Source organism: Erythrolamprus reginae, chromosome 7 (genome assembly GCF_031021105.1).
Source record: "Erythrolamprus reginae isolate rEryReg1 chromosome 7, rEryReg1.hap1, whole genome shotgun sequence".
NCBI classification, from domain to species: domain Eukaryota; kingdom Metazoa; phylum Chordata; class Lepidosauria; order Squamata; family Dipsadidae; genus Erythrolamprus; species Erythrolamprus reginae.
In genome coordinates this window covers 14,443,468-14,462,203 of record NC_091956.1, presented here as the reverse complement: position 1 = coordinate 14,462,203, position 18,736 = coordinate 14,443,468, and the positions used below count along the sequence as shown (strand labels likewise).

The following is an 18,736-nucleotide window of genomic DNA, read 5'->3' as shown; positions in this document are numbered from 1 at the left end:
GATGATATATAGGTGATAGATAATAGATAGGTAGGTAGGTAACTAGATGATACATGATAGACAAAGACAATAGATGGCTGATAGATGATAGATGATAGATACGTGATAGATACAATAGAAAAAGACAATAGATGATAGCTAGATGGTAGGTAGATGGATGATACATGATAGACAAAGACAATAGATGATTGATAGATGATAGATAGATGATATATAAGTGATAGATTGATGGATACAATAGAGAAAGACAATTGATAGATGAAATATAGCTGTTAGATAGATAGATGATAGATAGATAATTATAGATAGATAGATAGATAGACAGACAGATACAATAGAGAAAGACAATAGATGATAGATAGATGATAGGTAGTTAGATGGATGATACATGATAGACAATAGATGACTGATAGATGATAGATAGATGATATATAAGTGATAGATACAATAGAGAAAGAATAGATAGATGATAGATGATATATAGCTGATAGCTAGCTAACTAGCTAGCTAGCTAGCTAGATAATGATAGCTAGATGATAGATAAATAATTATAGATAGATAGACAGACAGAGATACAATAGATGATAGCTAGATGATAGGTAGGTAGGTGATACATGATGGACAAAGACAATAGATGATAGGTCAGTGCGTGTGTGACTGTGTCTGTGTCTCTCTCTCTGTGGAGTGTGTGGGTGTGTCTGTGTGTGTCTGTGTGTAATATGTGTGCAGAGGACACCCACACACCCCAGCCATCCTCCAACCAAGCAGGAGCGAAGCGAGGAAAAGCCCGGCTGCTGGGCGTCGGGAGCGCGCCCGGGAGCCTCGGGGCCGCGCCGGGAGGGCGGAGCCAGCCGGGAGAGGCGCGCCGCGGGTGTGCGCGTGTGCCTCCGCGTGCCCGAAGGCAGCAGGGGCGGCGAGGGGATCCGCTCTGCGCGGCGCTCAGCCTCAGGCGCCGCAGGAGGAGGCGTCGGCAGCGGGGGCCCCCGTCTCCGCCCGCTCCTCCCGCCGCTTGGGACGCTCTGCGGATGGCCAGCCCGGCTCTGCCGCTGCCGCCGCAGCCCCAGCAGCCTCAAGCCCAGCCCGCCCTGGCCGAAGCCCGCCGCTGGATCCAGGTAGGGGGACGAGGCTCTCCGCCCGCTGCCCTCGCCTCTCGAGCTGCGGCATCCTCCGCACCTGCCTTCCCTTCCGTTCCCTTCCCTTTCGCCTTGGCTTTGGATTCCCCCCCTTTTCTACTTCCTTCCCTCCTTCCTTCCTTCCCTCCTTCCCTCCTTCTCCCTCCCTCCCTCTTTCTTTCCTTCCTTCCTTCCCTCCCTCCTTCCTTCCTTCCTTCCCCTTCTCCCTCCCTCCGTCCCTCTTTCTTTCCCTCCTTCCTTCCTTCCCTCCCTCCTTCCTTCCCCTTCTCCCTCCCTCCGTCCCTCTTTCTTTCCTTCCTTCCCTCCCTCCCTCCTTCCTTCCCCTTCTCCCTCCCTCCGTCCCTCTTTCTTTCCTTCCTTCCATCCCTCCTTCCTTCCTTTCTGTTTTCTCCTTCCTTCCCTCCTTCCTTTTTCCTTCCTTCCCTCCCTCCCTCCTTTCCATTTTCTCCTCTTTTTATCCCCCTTGCCTTCCCCCCTTTCCCCTGCTGCTTCCTTTCCCTTCCCTTCCTCTTCCCCTTTCCCTCCCCTGCTTCCCTTCCCCTTCTTTTAAACCTTCCCTTTTCTTCCCCTTCTCCTCCCCCATCATTCTTCCTCTTCCCCTTTCCTTCTCCCCCTTCTCTTCCCCTTTTTCTTCACTTCACCTTTTTCCTTCTCTCTTCCCTCTCCTACTCATCCCTTCCCCTTCCTTTAAACCTTCCCTTTTCTTTCCCTTCTCCTCCCCTTTCACCCTTCCTCTTCCCCTTCCCCTTTCCTTCTTCCCCTTCCCCTTTCCTTTAACCCTTCCCTTCCCCTTCTCCTCCCTTTCCCCTTCCCCTTCCTTTAAACCTTTCCTCCTCTCCCCTTCCCCTCCCCTTCTACTTCCTTTCCTCCTTCCCCTTCTCATTCCTTTAACCCCTTCCCCTTCTCTTCCCCTTTCCCCTTCCCCTCCCCTTCTCCTTCCTTTAAACCTTACCTCCTCTTCCCCTTTCCCTCCCCTTCTACTTCCTTTCCTTCTTCCCCTTCTCATTCCTTTAACCCCTTCCCCTTCCTATAAACCTTTCCTCCTCTTCCCCTTTCCCTCCCCTTCTACTTCCTTTCCTCCTTCCCTTCTCATTCCTTTAACCCCTTCCCCTTCCTATAAACCTTTCCTCCTCTTCCCCTTCCCCTCCCCTTCTACTTCCTTTCCTCCTTCCCCTTCCCATTCCTTTAACCCCTTCCCCTTCCTATAAACCTTTCCTCCTCTTCCCCTTCCCCTCCCCTTCTACTTCCTTTCCTCCTTCCCCTTCCCATTCCTTTAACCCTTCTCCTCTCCTTTCCCCCTCCCCTTCCCCTTCTCCTTCCTTTAAATCTTACCTCCTCTTCCCCTTCCCCTCCCCTTTTACTTCCTTTCCTCCTTCCCCTTCTCATTCCTTTAACCCTTCCCCTTCCCTATCCCTTTCCCCTTCCCCTTCCTTTAAACCTTACCTCCTCTTCCCCTTCCCCTCCCCTTTTACTTCCTTTCCTCCTTCCCCTTCCCATTCCTTTAACCCTTCCCCTTCTCCTCTCCTTTCCCCCTCCCCTTCCCCTTCTCCTTCCTTTAAACCTTACCTCCTCTTCCCCTTCCCCTCCCCTTTTACTTCCTTTCCTCCTTCCCCTTCCCATTCCTTTAACCCCTTCCCCTTCCTATAAACCTTTCCTCCTCTTCCCCTTCCCCTCCCCTTCTACTTCCTTTCCTCCTTCCCCTTCCCATTCCTTTAACCCCTTCCCCTTCCTATAAACCTTTCCTCCTCTTCCCCTTCCCCTCCCCTTCTACTTCCTTTCCTCCTTCCCCTTCCCATTCCTTTAACCCTTCTCCTCTCCTTTCCCCCTCCCCTTCCCCTTCTCCTTCCTTTAAATCTTACCTCCTCTTCCCCTTCCCCTCCCCTTTTACTTCCTTTCCTCCTTCCCCTTCTCATTCCTTTAACCCTTCCCCTTCCCTATCCCTTTCCCCTTCCCCTTCCTTTAAACCTTACCTCCTCTTCCCCTTCCCCTCCCCTTTTACTTCCTTTCCTCCTTCCCCTTCCCATTCCTTTAACCCTTCCCCTTCTCCTCTCCTTTCCCCCTCCCCTTCCCCTTCTCCTTCCTTTAAACCTTACCTCCTCTTCCCCTTCCCCTCCCCTTTTACTTCCTTTCCTCCTTCCCCTTCCCATTCCTTTAACCCTTCCCCTTCCCTATCCCTTTCCCCTTCCCCTTCCTTTAAACCTTACCTCCTCTTCCCCTTCTCCTCCCTTTACCCCTTCCCCTTTCTCTCCCCTTCAACTTCCTTTCCTCCTTCCTTCCTCCCTTCCCTTCCCCTCCTCCTCCTCCTTTTCCCCCTTCCCGTCCCCTTCCCCACTTCACCGTCGCAGCTCTGCCTACCACGGTGCAGAATTACCCCCAAACCACCATCCTTTCCTCCGGTCTGAGCGGTAGAGGAGGCCGCTAGGGAAGCCCCGTCTTGGCTCGAAGCTTTGAATCGGGGATGGCCAGAGATGAGCAGCCTGACGAGGAGGAAGGGTATCTCTCTCCACTTCCCCTGGGCACACGGATTGGAAATTGGGCTATGAGGATGGGGTTGTAGGGCAGGCGTTGGCGGGGTTTTTTTTTTTAAACTTTTAAAATAAAGTTTTATTTATAAACATATATACATGTAACATACAGAACAAAACAAAGACATTTTTGAAAACAGTGTAGCACATCTGTATAACAATTCTTACTCTGCCCAAAATCCATTACACGCCTATTTTTACATATTCTAAACCTGTTTTAAAACAATAATTATACTTTATATAACTCATCTTATATCTGTTTTCCCATTAACCCATTTGTCACCAAGAAATAGCTCTCTCTTGTTATTAATTAAATGTACTTTTGTTACTTTATCCTTTTTTTCCAGCCAGCAATAGAAAGTACCCCAACATTTATAGAGTTTTCGACTCTTAGCTAGAGGTATAACAAGCAGGAAGAGGGAGATTGTGATCCCCTTATATAGAGCGCTGGTGAGACCTCATTTGGAATAGTGTGTTCAGTTCTGGAGACCTCACCTACAAAAAGATATTGACAAAATTGAACGGGTCCAAAGACGGGCTACAAAAATGGTGGAAGGTCTTAAGCATAAAACTTAACAGGAAAGACTTCATGAACTCAATCTGTAGAGTCTGGAGGACAGAAGGGAAAGGAGGGACATGATCGAAACATTTAAATATGTTAAAGGGTTAAATAAGGTTCAGGAGGGAAGTGTTTTTAATAGGAAAGTGAACACAAGAACCAGGGGGGCACAATCTGAAGTTAGTTGGGGGAAAGATCAAAAGCAATGTGAGAAAATATTATTTCACTGAAAGAGTAGTAGATCCTTGGAACAAACTTCCAGCAGTCGTGGTTGGTAAATCCACAGTAACTGAATTTAAACATGCCTGGGATAAACATAGATCCATCCTAAGATAAAATACAGGAAATAGTATAAGAGCAGACTAGATGGACCATGAGGTCTTTTTCTGCAGTCAGACTTCTATGTTTCTATGTTTCTTCCTTATTTTTAATTTGCAATGTTAGTTTGTCCATCTCTGCACATGCTATAATTTTCTCTATTATATCTTCCTCAGACGGCACCGTTTTGTTTTTCCAGTATTGTGCAAATATTAATCTTGCTGCTGTTGTTATGTGCGTTGGCGGGGTTGACGCGGACTAAGAGGTCGGCTAGAATATTTGGGGGCTAAACCCAGCTCCCGCAGTAGGACTTCCCAACCGCCTGCCTGTTCGCTTCCACCTCTCCCTCTCTCGAATTATTCCATTGATAGTAGTAGTAGTAGTTATCGAATGAGTAGAGAAGGAGTAAGAAAGTGGGAAGAAGGGATGAAGGTTGGTGGAGGGGAGCGTTGGGTTAGATCATAGGTGTTGGAAAAGGTGCAAAATAAGATATTGCATACAGTGGTACCTCTACCTAAGAACGCCTCTACTTATGAACTTTTCTAGATAAGAACAGGGGGTTCAAGGGTTTTTTGCCTCTTCTCAAGAACCATTTTCCACTGACAAACCCGAGCCTCCGAAACTGTAACCGGAAAAGGCAGGGAGAAGCCTCCGTGGGGCCTCTCTAGGAATCTCCTGGGAGGAAACAGAGCCGGAAAAGGTGGGGAGAAGCCTCTGTGGGGCCTCTCTAGGAATCTCCTGGGAGGAAACAGGGCCGGAAAAGGCAGGGAGAAGCCTCTGTGGTGCCTCTCTAGGAATCACCTGGGAGGAAACAGGGCCGGAAAAAGTGGGGAGAAGTCTCTGTGGGGCCTCTCTAGGAATCTCCTGGGAGGAAACAGGGCCGGAAAAGGCAGGGGGAAGCCTCAGTGGGGCCTCTCTAGGAATCTCCTGGGAGGAAATAGGGCTGGAAAAGGCAGGGAGAAGCCTCCATGGGGCTTCTCTAGGAATCTCCTGGGAGGAATCAGGGCCGGAAAAGGCGGGGAGAAGCCTCCGGGGGCCTCTCTAGGAATCTCCTGGGAGGAAACAGGGCCTCCACCCTCCCTGTGGTTTCCCCAATCGTACACATTATTTGCTTTTACATTGATTCCTATGGGGAAAATTGCTTCTTCTTCCAAACTTTTCTACTTAAGAAACTGGTCACGGAACGAATTAAGTTTACAACCCTGACCTTGGTTGTTGTCTAAGTCAAAACAAAACCAGATGAGTCACACCTGTTGAAAAGCCTAATCGGCGATAAGAGGGTATCAAAAGCTGTTCAGTAAAAAAACAACAACAGGTGCAAGTGGACAAAATGAAGGGTTTTTTTTTAAAAAAATAATAATTTAGTTTAAAAGCTGCTGGACTATTAATAGGGTAGTGTAAAAACATTGATTTATAGGTAGTGTGTTGCCTTATATCCCTATGTAAATGTATGACTGACAAAAACGGGGTGGATAAAAATAGATGATTAAAAAAAAATTAATTAAAAAAATCAGATAACTTTAAATCAGATTTCCCTCCCCCCCCTTTTTCCCCAAATATTTTTATTGATTTTTAATATTTACATAATACTTTCTATTCCTAACATCCATACATTCACATTCCATTGATATTTTGTTCATCTTTACATTTATGACATTCTATCACTTTTTGTTGATTTGTGTTTCTTTTTTGTATCCAATTGTACCAGTTCATCCAAATAGCATAGTAACCTGAGTCCTTTTGATCGTTCAGCTCCATAGTCAAACGGTCCATTTCTGCACATTCCTAGATTTTCCTCGTCGCTGGGGATCTGTGGATTTTTCGATTTTTTTGCGTAGACTCTTCTTGCAGCTGTTATAATGTGTAACATCAAATATTTAACATCGTTCGCATACAAATTACAGTGGTACCTCGGTTCTCGACCACAATTCATTCCAGAAGTGTGGTCGAGAACCGATTTGGTTGAGTACCAAATTAATTTATCCCATAGGAAATAATGGAAATGGATTTCATTGGTTCCTAGCCCCTGTTGAGTCGCTGGGAACCAATTAAATCTATTTTCTTTATTTCCTATGGGATAAAAAATCTGAGGAGCTCTATAAGCGCTCCAAACTGCAGGAAGGGTGGGGGCGGCTGCAATCCCGGCAGCTTCGGGGGGCTCCTTTCCTCAGTGCTTTGTCTTGTTACCTGTAGGCAGCTGCACCAACTTTCTCCTTCCCGGCGGCGGCTTCCCTTCGAGGAGCAACTGCGCCGGGAACGTCACTTAATGAAGGGAAGCTGCTGGAGCGGCGGCAACTGCTGAGATGGCTCCGGCGGCTTCCCTTCATCACGTGACGTTTCCGGCGCAGTTGCTCCTCAAAGGGAAGCCGCCGCCGTTGCCGCCGCCGGGAAGGAGAAAGTTGGTGCAGCTGCCTACAGGTAACAAGACGAAGCCTTGAGGAAAGGAGCCCCCCGAAGCTGCCGGGATTGCAGCCGCTCCCACCCTTCCTACAGCTTGGAGCGCTTATAGAGCTCCTCAGCCCCCCGAAGCTGCCGGGATTGCAACCACCCCCAGCGGTAACATTTCGGCTAATGAACAAAATTTTCTGTGGCTGTTCGGTATCCAAATTTTTGTTCGGATACCGAAGGAAATTTTTGCTGAAAATTTTGTTCGGTATCCGAAATGTCCGACAACCAAAGCATTCGAGAACCAAGGTACCACTGTACTGATAATGCCTAATACAAAGAACTCTGGGGTACATTCAATTTCTGCATTAGTTATTTCTTGTAACCACTTACATCCAATATTTTTTCGCTTCGGGGAATGACCACCATTGATGGAAGATAAATTTAAATCAGATTCCCCTCCTCCCCATTTTTATCACATTTATTTTAATAAAATGCTTTTGGAGTAAAAATCTAAAGAATGCATTAAGATATGTATTTATTGACGAAATATGAGGCAAATACAACTGTTTTTGTGAAAACAAATTTTTATGTAACTAAATCAATAAAGAGTGTACAGAAGGCGGTTTAAAAACAACAATAATAATAGAGAAGACACTAATAACCAAAAAGAACAATAGTGAATGACGATGATTTCTATTCACCAGAAAATAATTTGCTATTTGACAAGATTATAACTTTCCTTCTCTCATGAGGATATTGACGATATTTTTATGTTATTTGTAATTTTGTAATTGTTCATGGTGGTTTTGTTTGTTTGTTTAGATGTGTATCTTTTTCTTTCTTTTTTTGTGTATTGCAAATATTGCAAATATGTCAATGTATATACTTTTTTGATTATGCTTTTTAAAACAATTTAATAAAAATTACTTTAAAAGATACGTTAATGATTTAATTCAGCATGAAATGCCGCTGAGTTATGTCACATGAGGCTGTATATTCTGCAGTACAGTGATACCTCGTCTTACAAACGCCTCGTCATACAAACTTTTCGAGATACAAACCCGGGGTTTAAGATTTTTTGCCTCTTCTTACAAACTATTTTCACCTTACAAACCCACCGCCGCCTCTGGGATGGCCCACCTCCAGACTTCCGTTGCCAGCGAAGCACCCTTTTTTGTGCTGCTGGGATTCCCCTGAGGCTCCCCTCCATGGGAAACCCCACCTCCAGACTTCCGTTGCCAGTGAAGTGCTCATTTTTGCGATGCTGGGATTCCCCTGCTGGGATTCCCCTGCAGCATCGCAAAAACACAGAAGTCCAGAGGTGGGGTTTCCCATGGAGGGGAGGCTCAGGGGAATCCCAGCAGTGCAAAAATGGGCACGTCGGCTGGCAAAAGGGGTGAATTTTGGCCTTTTCCATTGATTCCTATGGGAAACACTGTTTCGTCTTACAAACTTTTCACCTTAAGAACCTCGTCCCGGAACCAATTAAGTTTGTAAGACAAGGTATCACTGTATTAGGTCTGTTGGTGAGGTCAGAATAAGAGCTCTTTAAAAATTACGATTGAAATCGAGTTGATTTAAACCAAGCCTTTTTACTAGCGATTTGAACCGTGATTTCAATTGCAATTTAAACCAACTTTATTTCAATCAAATCCACCCTGGACAAAAATGGGGAAAAAAAATCTGTTCTTTGCATTAATATCTGATGCTGTTTTAAGACTCTGAAGAGAAAGGCACACACATGTGTTATTACAATTATAGTTTTAAAGCCAGAGAAAGATCAGTTTCCAATCCAAATTAAGCCCTGTCTGCCTTTTTGATCTGTCCTCCGGGAATGACAGAGGACATCAAACTATTTTTCTGTAATTTCTATATATTTTTTTCTTGAGACACATTTTGATGTACAGAAGCAAATTACCCTTCAGTTCCAAGAAAAAAATTATATAATTTAAATCTTGACAGGAATCTTTCATTATTCTCTCAGTCACATTTTTTAAAAAAATATATTCTGAGTTTGTCTTCAAGTATCGTATTTTTCGGAGTATAAGATGCACCTTTTTCCTCCCTAAAAGAGGCTGATAATTTGGGTGCGTCTTATACTCTGAATGTAGCTCCCCATCCAGCTCTAACTAAGTGCTAACAATGTTCCCAGCTCCTACCTTGCAGGCTCTATCATTGTTACTCTCTGCGAAGAATGTTTTCCAAGCCCTAAGTCTTTGCAGAGTTTTTTTCATTGCTCTAACTTGCTCCGAGTAAGTATCTTTCCGGCCCTAACCAGGTGCTAATAGTGTCCCCAGCTCTTATCTTGCAAGCTTTTTTATTGTTACTCTCTGCGAAGAATGTTTTCCAAGCCCTAAGTCTTTGCAGGTTTTTAAAAATTTCTCTGACTTGCTCTGAGCAAGTTTTTTTCCAGCCCTAACCAGGTGCTCACAACGTTCCCAGCTCTTACCTGCTTGCAAGCTCTTTCATTGTTCCTCTCTCCGAAGAATGTTTTCCAAGCCCTGTCTCTGCAGGGTTTTTTCCATTGTTCTACTTGCTCCAAATAAGTTTCTTTCCAGGTTCTAATGATGTTTCCAGCTCTTACTGACTTGCAAGCCCTTTCATGGTTACTCTCTCCAAATAGAGTTTTTTTAAAGCCCTTACCAGGGGATAAAATAATGTTCTGGCTAAGGATGCTAGCCAGATGAATACCTGGTAAGCAGATTCTTTTCCCTATTTTCCTCCCAAAAACCTAAGGTGCGTCTTATACTCCAAAAATACGGTATATTTGAACTAGAGGTATTCCTTGACTTATAACCACAATTGAGCTCCAAAGTTCTGTTGCTAAGTGATAAAGTCATTAAGTGAGGTTAGATCCATTGTACAATGTTTCACCCTTTACTTTCTGGACAAATAGCAGTCTCTTCCTGAAAACCTCAGTTTTTGCAGCAATCACAACTTCTGGTGGCAAGCTGTTCCTCTGGGTAATTGTTCTGTCAGGGATTTTCTCCTTAGTTTTAAGTTGCAAAGCCCATCGAAAAAGGGTGCAAACTTTCCTATTTTCTTAGGGAAATAATATTGCTATATTTGATTTGACATACACACACAGATGATCAATATTTTATTTTACGATGGTGGCAGAAACCAATATTGTGCAATGTTATTATTATTATTTTTTAGGAATGAGACCTATAAATAAAATATTGCCTTTTTTTGGTTTCATTCCGTGACTTTATCGCACCCTCTGCTAAAGATCCTTCCCTTCAAAATTCCTTTTGAGAGCCTGTAAAACGACACCGCGTGGTCCAGGATATTTAGAAGAGTGAAGGATGGAACATTAGACTTAGCTATATTAGTCGTATCTTTATATAGATTTAAATGAGTAACCACGGCAGATGGATTTAGCTTTCGGTGGATGTGTGTGATCTCGCACACACGCAACCTTTGTTTCATTCATTGCCGTCAATTTTAGTTTGCAAAGCACGGCTCTAGATCTTTACTGAACGAGTAGTAGATGCTTGGAACAAACTTCCATCAGACGTGGCTGGTAGATCCACAGGAACTGAATTTAAACATGCCTGGGATAAACATATATCCATCCTAAGATAAAATACAGGAAATAGTAAAAGGGCAGACTAGATGGACCATGAGGTCTTTTTCAGCCGTCAATCTTCTGTTTCTATGTTTAGGTCCCACAGAGTTGGCCTTCTCTGGGTTCCGTCAACTAAACACTGTCGTTTGGCGGGACCCAGGGAAAGAGCCTTCTCTGTGGCGGCCCCGACCCTTTGGAACCAACTCCCCCCAGATATCAGAGTTGCCCCCACCCTCCTAGCCTTTCGTAAGCTCCTTAAAACCCACCTCTGCCGCCAGGCATGGGGGAATTGATACTTTCCCTCTTCCTAGGCTTATAAAATGTATGCATGGTATGCTAGTATGTATGATTGGTTTCTAAATTGGGGTTTTAAATTAACTTAAATATTAGATTTGTTTACATTGTATTATTATTGCTGTGAGCTGCCCCGAGTCTGCGGAGAGGGGCGGCATACAAATCTGATTAATAAATAAATAAATAAATAAATAAATAAATAAATAAAGTTTATAGCAGTGATGGTGAACCTTTTTTGTTCTTGTACCAAAAGGATGTGTATGTGTGCGTGCGCATGTTCCTACACCCATTCCCCCTGCGCTGCCCTACACAAGTGCATAATCTCCCCCCATCCCCGCGCATACGCACAGACTTCACTGAAGCTTGGGATGGTGAAAGAGACAAACCGGAAGTTTGGAAAAACTGACTTCTGGTTTGCCCATTGTGCTATTTTTCGCACTACAGAGCCTTCAGGGAAGTTCCCCGAAGCCCCGGAGTGCGAAAAACAGCAGAACGGGCAAACAGGAAGTCCGTTTTCCAAACTTCTGTTTTGCCTGTTGGGCTGTTTTTTGCACTCTGGGGCTTCAGTATCCTTTCGCTACCATGCTACTCTTGAAATTTCATCCCTAGTATTTATAGACAAGATCCCCTGGGCTAGCCAGACGGCAGATGGTGGCACCTTCTGGTTTTAACCGGCTTAACTCCACAGAGTGGCAAAGTTGAACTTCTGACTGTAGTAGTGGTTTCCTTTGGTAGAATTACAATAGGGCAACATCATGTTGTGAATCGGAAAGTAGAGACGGAATAGAACCTTACACGTCAAATCATTTTCATTGCCACCTTCATACCTTTATTCATTTTTATCCCACCTTTAAAAATTATTATTATTATTATTATTATTATTATCATTATTATTATTATTATTATTATTACTACTACTACTAGAAACATAGAAGACTGATGGCAGAAAAAGACCTCATGGTCCATCTAGTCTGCCCTTATACTATTTCCTGTATTTTATCTTACAATGGATATATGTTTATATCCAGGCATGTTTAAATTCAGTTACTGTGGATTTACCAACCACGTCTGCTGGACGTTTGTTCCAAGGATCTACTACTCTTTCAGTAAAATAATATTTTCTCATGTTGCTTTTGATCTTTCCGCCAACTAACTTCAGATTGTGTCCCCTTGTTCTTGTGTTCACTTTCCTATTAAAAACACTTCCCTCCTGAACCTTATTTAACCCTTTAACATATTTAAATGTTTCGATCATGTCCCCCCTTTTCCTTCTGTCCTCCAGACTATACAGATTGAGTTCATTAAGTCTTTCCTGATACGTTTTATGCTTAATACCTTCCACCATTCTTATAGCCTGTCTTTGGACCCGTTCAATCTTGTCAATATCTTTTTGTAGGTGAGGTCTCCAGAACTGAACACAGTACTCCAAATGTGGTCTCACCAGCGCTCTATATAAGGGGATCACAATCTCCCTCTTCCTGCTTGTTATACCTCTAGCTATGCCGCCAAGCATCCTACTTGCTTTTCCTACTGCCCGACCACACTGCTCACCCATTTTGAGATTGTCAGAAATCACTACCCCTAAATCCTCTCCTGAAGTTTTTGCTAACACTATCACTATTACTATTACTATTACTATTAACAATGCAACACAGCAAACAAGATCACTCTGCTGGATTTCATACTTCATCACCAGTCGGGCGCTTCCCAAGCACCTAGGACTGCGTGATGTAGCAGCGAATTATGTTTGCCGATCCCAGTAAAGCGACAACTGGCAGGTTGTGATTTTGTCAATGTTTATTGTTTTCAAATGCCTGCTGACGTCTTTTGGCATAGCACCCAATGTGCCGATTACCACTGGGACCACCTATACTGGTTTATGCCAGAGTTGTCGTAGTTTTTCTTGTGGTTTCTCATCAATTTGATGGTCATCTGATATGGTGATATCAATGATCCACACATTATTGTTGTTGTTGTTATTATATTATTATTATTATTATTAATTATTATTATTATTAACAATACAACACAGCAAACGAGATCACTATGCTGGATTTCGTATTTCATCACCAGTCGGGCGCTTCCCAAGCACCTAGGACTGTGTGATGTAGCAACGAATTATGTGTGCCGATCCCAGTAAAGCGGCCTTTTGCAATTGACAGATGGAGATTTTGTCAATTCCGATGGTTTTCAAATGTCCGCTGAGATCCTTTGGCACTGCGCCCAGCGTGCCAAGGACCACTGGGACCACTTTCAGTGGCTTATGCCATAGTTGTTGCAGCTCGATTTTCAGATCTTCGTATTTCGCCAATTTCTCTAGCTGCTTCTCCTCAATTCTGCTGTCTCCTGGGATTGCCATGTCGATGATCTATACTTTCTTTTTCTCCACAATTAGGATGTCTGGTGTATAATGTTTCAAAATTCGGTCAGTCTGAAATTGGAAGTCCCACAGTAGTATTGCTTGCTTGTTTTCGGCCACTTTTTCAGGCTTGTGATCCCACCAGTTCTTTGCCACTGGTAGATGGTAGTTCTGGCACAATTCCCAGTGGATCATCTGTGCCACAGCATCGTGTCTATGCTTGTAGTCAGTCATATCTAATGCACCTTCTTTGTCCCTCCGTTTCCGCATAACACCAACCCTTGAAAATGGGTTGGGTTGACTGAGAGAATGTGACTGGCACAAAATCACCCATTCTTTTCAGCCTTAAGTTGGGACTAGAATTCACCTTCTCCTAGTGCTCAGCCCTAAATCACCCAGCCGGCTTTCATGCTTAAGGTAGGACTAGAATTCCCGGTCTCCTGGTTATTGGCCCAGAGTTATCTGGCCAGTTTTCAAACCTGAGGGGGGGGGACTAGAAATCACCTTCTCCTGGTCGTCAGCTGAAAATCACCCAGCTGGTTTTATGCTTAAGGTAGGACTATAATTCCCAGTCGCCTGGTTATCCAGCCACCTTTGAAGACTAAGATGAAACTAGAACTCACTTTCTCCTGGTGGTTGGCCCAAAATCACTCCGCCAAAAAGAGGACTAGAACTCATCCTAGTGATGGACTCTAAGATACCCAATCAATTTTTAGGTCTATGGTGAGATTAGAATGGTGAGATCAGTCTCCTGGTTTTTAATCATTAATCAGTCTCCTGGTTTCTAATCATTAATCCAGTGGTTCTCAACCTGGGGGTCAGACCCCTTTGGGGGTCGAATGACTGTTTCACAGGGGTCGCCTAAGACCCTGGGAAAAGACAAATTTCCCACGATGCTAGGAACTAAGGATTCTATTCTGGCACCTTGGAACGTATTTTTACAATCCCACCAATCAGGCGTTTACTTCCCTCTGACCTTCTTGCCAATCAGCTTAAAGCTCTGTTGAGAGAATTGGCGCTAGACTTATGGTTGGGGGTCACCACAACATGAGAAACTGTATTAAGGAGTCGCGGCATTCGAAAGGTTGAGAACCACTGCATTAAACCAATCTTGGATGCTACCCAACACCATTATGCCCTCGGGGAGGGGCGGCATATAAATCCAATTAATTAATAAATAATAAATTAATTAATATGTCAATAAGACGTATTTTCATTTTGTGGATGGTGGTATGTTCCCCTTAATCTTTGATGCAGCGTAACCCTACAATAAAGTATAATCTTTGTATGATTTTAATATGAAGTCCGGCCCTGCTTGGTGTAAATTTCCAAAAGAATGTTTTATATCTCTCATCTTAAAAGATTTTCCCAAAGTGTTCCAGTTTTGACGTAGCATTTTTAAAGGACAAATAAATACGGGCCTCTTAATTTAGCTAAGTATGTCACAAAGATTAGACATTTTCTTTTGATTCAGATTAGCTCTTTTAATCATAATTGCCATTGTTCTAATTGTCCTGGGTTATTTTTATACTCTTTTGAATCGCTAAGGGATTGTTTGTTTGGATTTATTTTAATTCGTGTCTTAGACTTTTATTGATTTTGCCCTGGGTCAACCAACGTATGCAATAAACCCCACGTTATTTAGCCCGTTTTAATACAGACCCCAGTCAGCGTATTAAAATAATCCTGAAGTTTGAAATGTTAACATAGCGAGGTTTTTCGTCAAAGATAAAACTGACTTAAATTTGTATATCAGTGTTAAAATATTTAAAAGGAGTGTTTAGGAATGAGGAGATTTTGCACGCAGTGAATTTTTTCGTCAAAGATAAAAACTGATTTAAATTTGTAATCTGTTAAAATATTTTTTAAAAGTTTTTAGGCATGAGGAGACTGCGCGCAGCGAGGTTTTTCGTCAAAGATAAAACTGACTTAAATTTGTATATCAGTGTTAAAATATTTAAAAGGAGTTTTTAGGAATGAGGAGATTGCATGCAGCGAGGTTTTTGTCAAAGATAAAACTGACTTAAATTTGTATGTCAATATTAAAATATTTAAAAGTAGTTTTAGGAATGAGGAGACTTTGCGCGCAGCGAGGTTTTTCGTCAAAGATAAAAACTGATTTAAATTTGTATATCAGTGTTAAAATATTTAAAAGGAGTTTTTAGGAATGAGGAGACTGCATGCAGTGAGGTTTTTCGTCAAAGGTAAAACTGACTTAAATTTGTATATTATTGTTAAAATATTTAAAAGGAGTTTTTAGGAATGAGGAGACTTTGCGCGTAGCGAAGTTTTCTCCTGAATATAAACCTGCATTATTGAAAGAATGACAGGTGTTTCGTTTCAAGGAATCCTTGCAAAACGGTAGAGAGGGTTCTCACTAGGCGGGGTTGCAACTTACCTCTGCTACCGGTGTGGAAGCGCGCACAGTTCTGGGTGATCGGTGGGCTCCCGATCACCCGGAACTGTGTCGGAACGAGATTTGGCTTCTGCGCATGCGCAGGAAACAAATCTCATGAAAAGACACGCAGGGGTGCAAGATTTCAGTGATTTTTTTCCTTCTGCGCATGCGCAGAAGCAAAAAATTGCCAAAAATCGCTGATATCTCTCGCACCCGCAATGTTTTGCTTACTGCGCCCGCACAGAGCCAAATCTCGCCCTGATGTGCCTGCGTGCCTGCCAGTCATCCAGAGCTGCGCTCACAGCTCCATTTCCGCTACTGGTGCAGTGTTCTCCCCTGTTCCGGGAGCAACCCGATACTGCTTCTAGTCCTCAGTGAGGTGCTTCTGCTGAGCCTCTTTCTTGGTCAAGATCCAATTTGAACTGAGCCAGCTGTTTCACCAACTCTTGCTTGTGGGGGCTGCTTAGCTCCAACAGCTGCTTCCTCTTGGGGCCCTAAGGAACCCCAGGCGGGCAGGGGAGGAATGGCTGGGAGGGGAGGGGCGAGGAGAGGCCAGTGCGGCGCCCCTCAATGTGAGTGACATCGAGTTGGCCTTGTCCACCCAGTCACATGACCACCTAGCCACGCCCACCCAGCCAGTCATTAGGCAGCTCCTATTAGCGGTCCGCGGGATTTGAAATTATGAATTTAGTGGTTCCCTGAGGTCCGAAAGGTTGGTGACCCCTGCTCCAAAGGATGAGCTTCTGTGCAGGAGATAAGTTCTTTTATATCTGCTGCCTTAAAACAGAATTCTCTAGCTGCAACCCTCTCTCTGGAGCTACTTTAATTAGTTACTGAGCGTGGGTGAAGTTTCCAAGGAGAACAGATTTATTTCAGGGTCCGGGGATGAAATCTGACAAGCTAAATTATTGGATAGGCCAAAAACAACAACCCCTAAACCCACCCACAATATTTTCAGCCATGTGTGACCTTTGCAATAAATAAATTTGAAAGTCACCAGTTGGAAAACAGGGTTGCTTTTTTTCAGATTGAAATATCCATATTAAAGCCAGGTCTATTTATTTATTAATTAATTATATTTCTATGCCTCTCTTCTCCTGAGACTCAGGGCAGCTCACAACAGGATAAATACAAAATACGTAAGAAATCTAACATTTAAATACTAAAAACATCAAGTCTAAAATTATATTTAAAATCTAACAAATGTTAGATGTTTGATTTTTTTTACCCTACAATCAGGGATGGGCTACAAACCGGAACGGCAAGAACGCTGTTCCGGTGGCGGAAATGGAGCACTTAGCCCCACTCCATCGCCGTGGATTGTGCATGCGCAACTGGCACAATTCTGGTAAAAATTACCAGGTTTTTTTTGCCCAAATCTCGCTGCCGCAAGGATCGTGCAGAACGCGGCCGCGAGAGCCATCGTGGGGCTTCCTAGATTCGCCCACGTTTCTGCAACACTCCGCGGCCTGCATTGGCTGCCGATCAGTTTCCGGTCACAATTCAAAGTGTTGGTTATGACCTTTAAAGCCGTGCATGGTATTGGACCAGAGTACCTCCGGAACCGCTTGCTACCGCATGAATCCCAGCGACCGATAAGGTCCCACAGAGTTGGTGTTGTCCGGGTCCCGTCAACCAAACAATGTCTTTTGGTGGGCCCCAGGGGAAGAGCCTTCTCTGTGGCAGCCTCGGCCCTCTGGAATCAACTCCCCCCAGAGATTAGGACTGCCCCCACACTCCTTGTCTTTCGTAAATTACTCAAGACCCATCTATACCTCCAGGCATGGGGGAGTTGAGACACCTTTCCCCCCAGGCTTTTTTATATTTTTGTTTGGGTATGTATATGTTGTTTGCTTTTTAAAATATGATAGGGTTTTATGTGCTTTCAAATAAGTAAGTAAGTAAGTAAGTAAGTAAGTAAGTAAGTAAGTAAGTAAGTAAGTAAGTAAGTAAACAAACAAACAAACAAACACTGTGTATGTATGTACACACACACACACACACACACAGCTCTTCTAAAATTATACACATTCAACCTCATTTACTGAGATAGGAAAAACATACCCACAGCCCAGAAGGGGGGGGGGGGGGAAAGAAAAATAAAATCAAAAATTTTCTACCGGTTCTACGTATCTGACCGTACCCTTAGGAGCCCATCACTGGTCCACTTTTGAAATTTATAAATGTATTTTATGCTGTGAAAGCGTGGGCAGCTGCAGGAATTGCAATATTGGTAGGATTGAAATCTGCCCATACGTTTTAGCTGTAAATTCTTGACAATGTGTTCCTTATAAAACCCCAGTCTATTTTATTTTTTTCTAAAGCAGAGGGAGAGAAGAGGACTTTTAAATACATGTCATTAGAACCAGTTTGCTTGCATGGGTCTGCCCGATATGCATTTATAGTGCTTTAATAAATGCTTTGTGCCATATGCTTTGTTTTTAATTATTCTGTTGACCTCTGTGTGAGACGACGGGGTAAAATTAGAACAGCATCGAAGTTGACATGTGCTTGTTGTTTTTACTGTATTCTTACATTACCGTCATTATCATCATCAAAAAGGATCTTACATTATCATCATTATCATAGTCAAAAACATTGCCACAATGTAAAAAAGGATGTTGAGACTCTAGAAAGAGTGCAGAGAAGAGCGACAAAGATGATTAGGGGACTGGAGGCTAAAACATATGAACAACGGTTGCAGGAACTGGGCAGGGCTAGTTTGATGGAAAGAAGGACCAGGGGAGACATGATAGCAGTCTTCCAATATCTCAGGGGTTGCCAGAAAGAAGAGGGAGTCAACTATTCTACAAAGCACCTGAGGGTAGGACAAGAAGCAATGGGTGGAAACGAAACAAGGAGAGAAGCAGCTTAGAACTGAGGATAAAATTCCTGATAGAACAATTAATCTGTGGAACTACTTGCCTCCAGAAGTTATGAATGCTCCAACACTGGAAATTTTAAAGAAGATGTTGGATAACCATTTGTCTGAAGTAGTGCAGGGGTTGAACTAGAAGACCATCAAGGTCCCTTCCAACTCTGTTGTTGCTGTTGTTGTTGTTGTTGTTATCATTATCATTATTATCTCACAGCCTCCTATTTGCCGATGACTCTAAAGTGTGCAATAGGGTTGATATTCCTGGAGGCGTCTGTAATATGGTAAATGATTTAGCTTTACTAGATAAATGGTC

General features: G+C 43.5%; 1 protein-coding gene across 2 annotated transcripts in view; it reads left to right on the top strand.

Moving 5' to 3' along the window:
• The first annotated feature begins 897 nt into the window (after positions 1-897).
• The window catches only part of LIMCH1 (LIM and calponin homology domains 1), a 228,193-nt gene continuing 210,354 nt past the window's right edge, over positions 898-18,736 (top strand). The window contains exon 1 of one of the 2 annotated variants that reach the window (XM_070757047.1): positions 898-1,112. In XM_070757047.1, coding sequence (XP_070613148.1) covers positions 1,026-1,112 — 87 coding nt within the window. In that variant the 5' untranslated portion in view covers positions 898-1,025. The remainder of the gene's footprint in view (positions 1,113-18,736) is intronic. The other variant, XM_070757045.1, reaches the window with a different exon arrangement.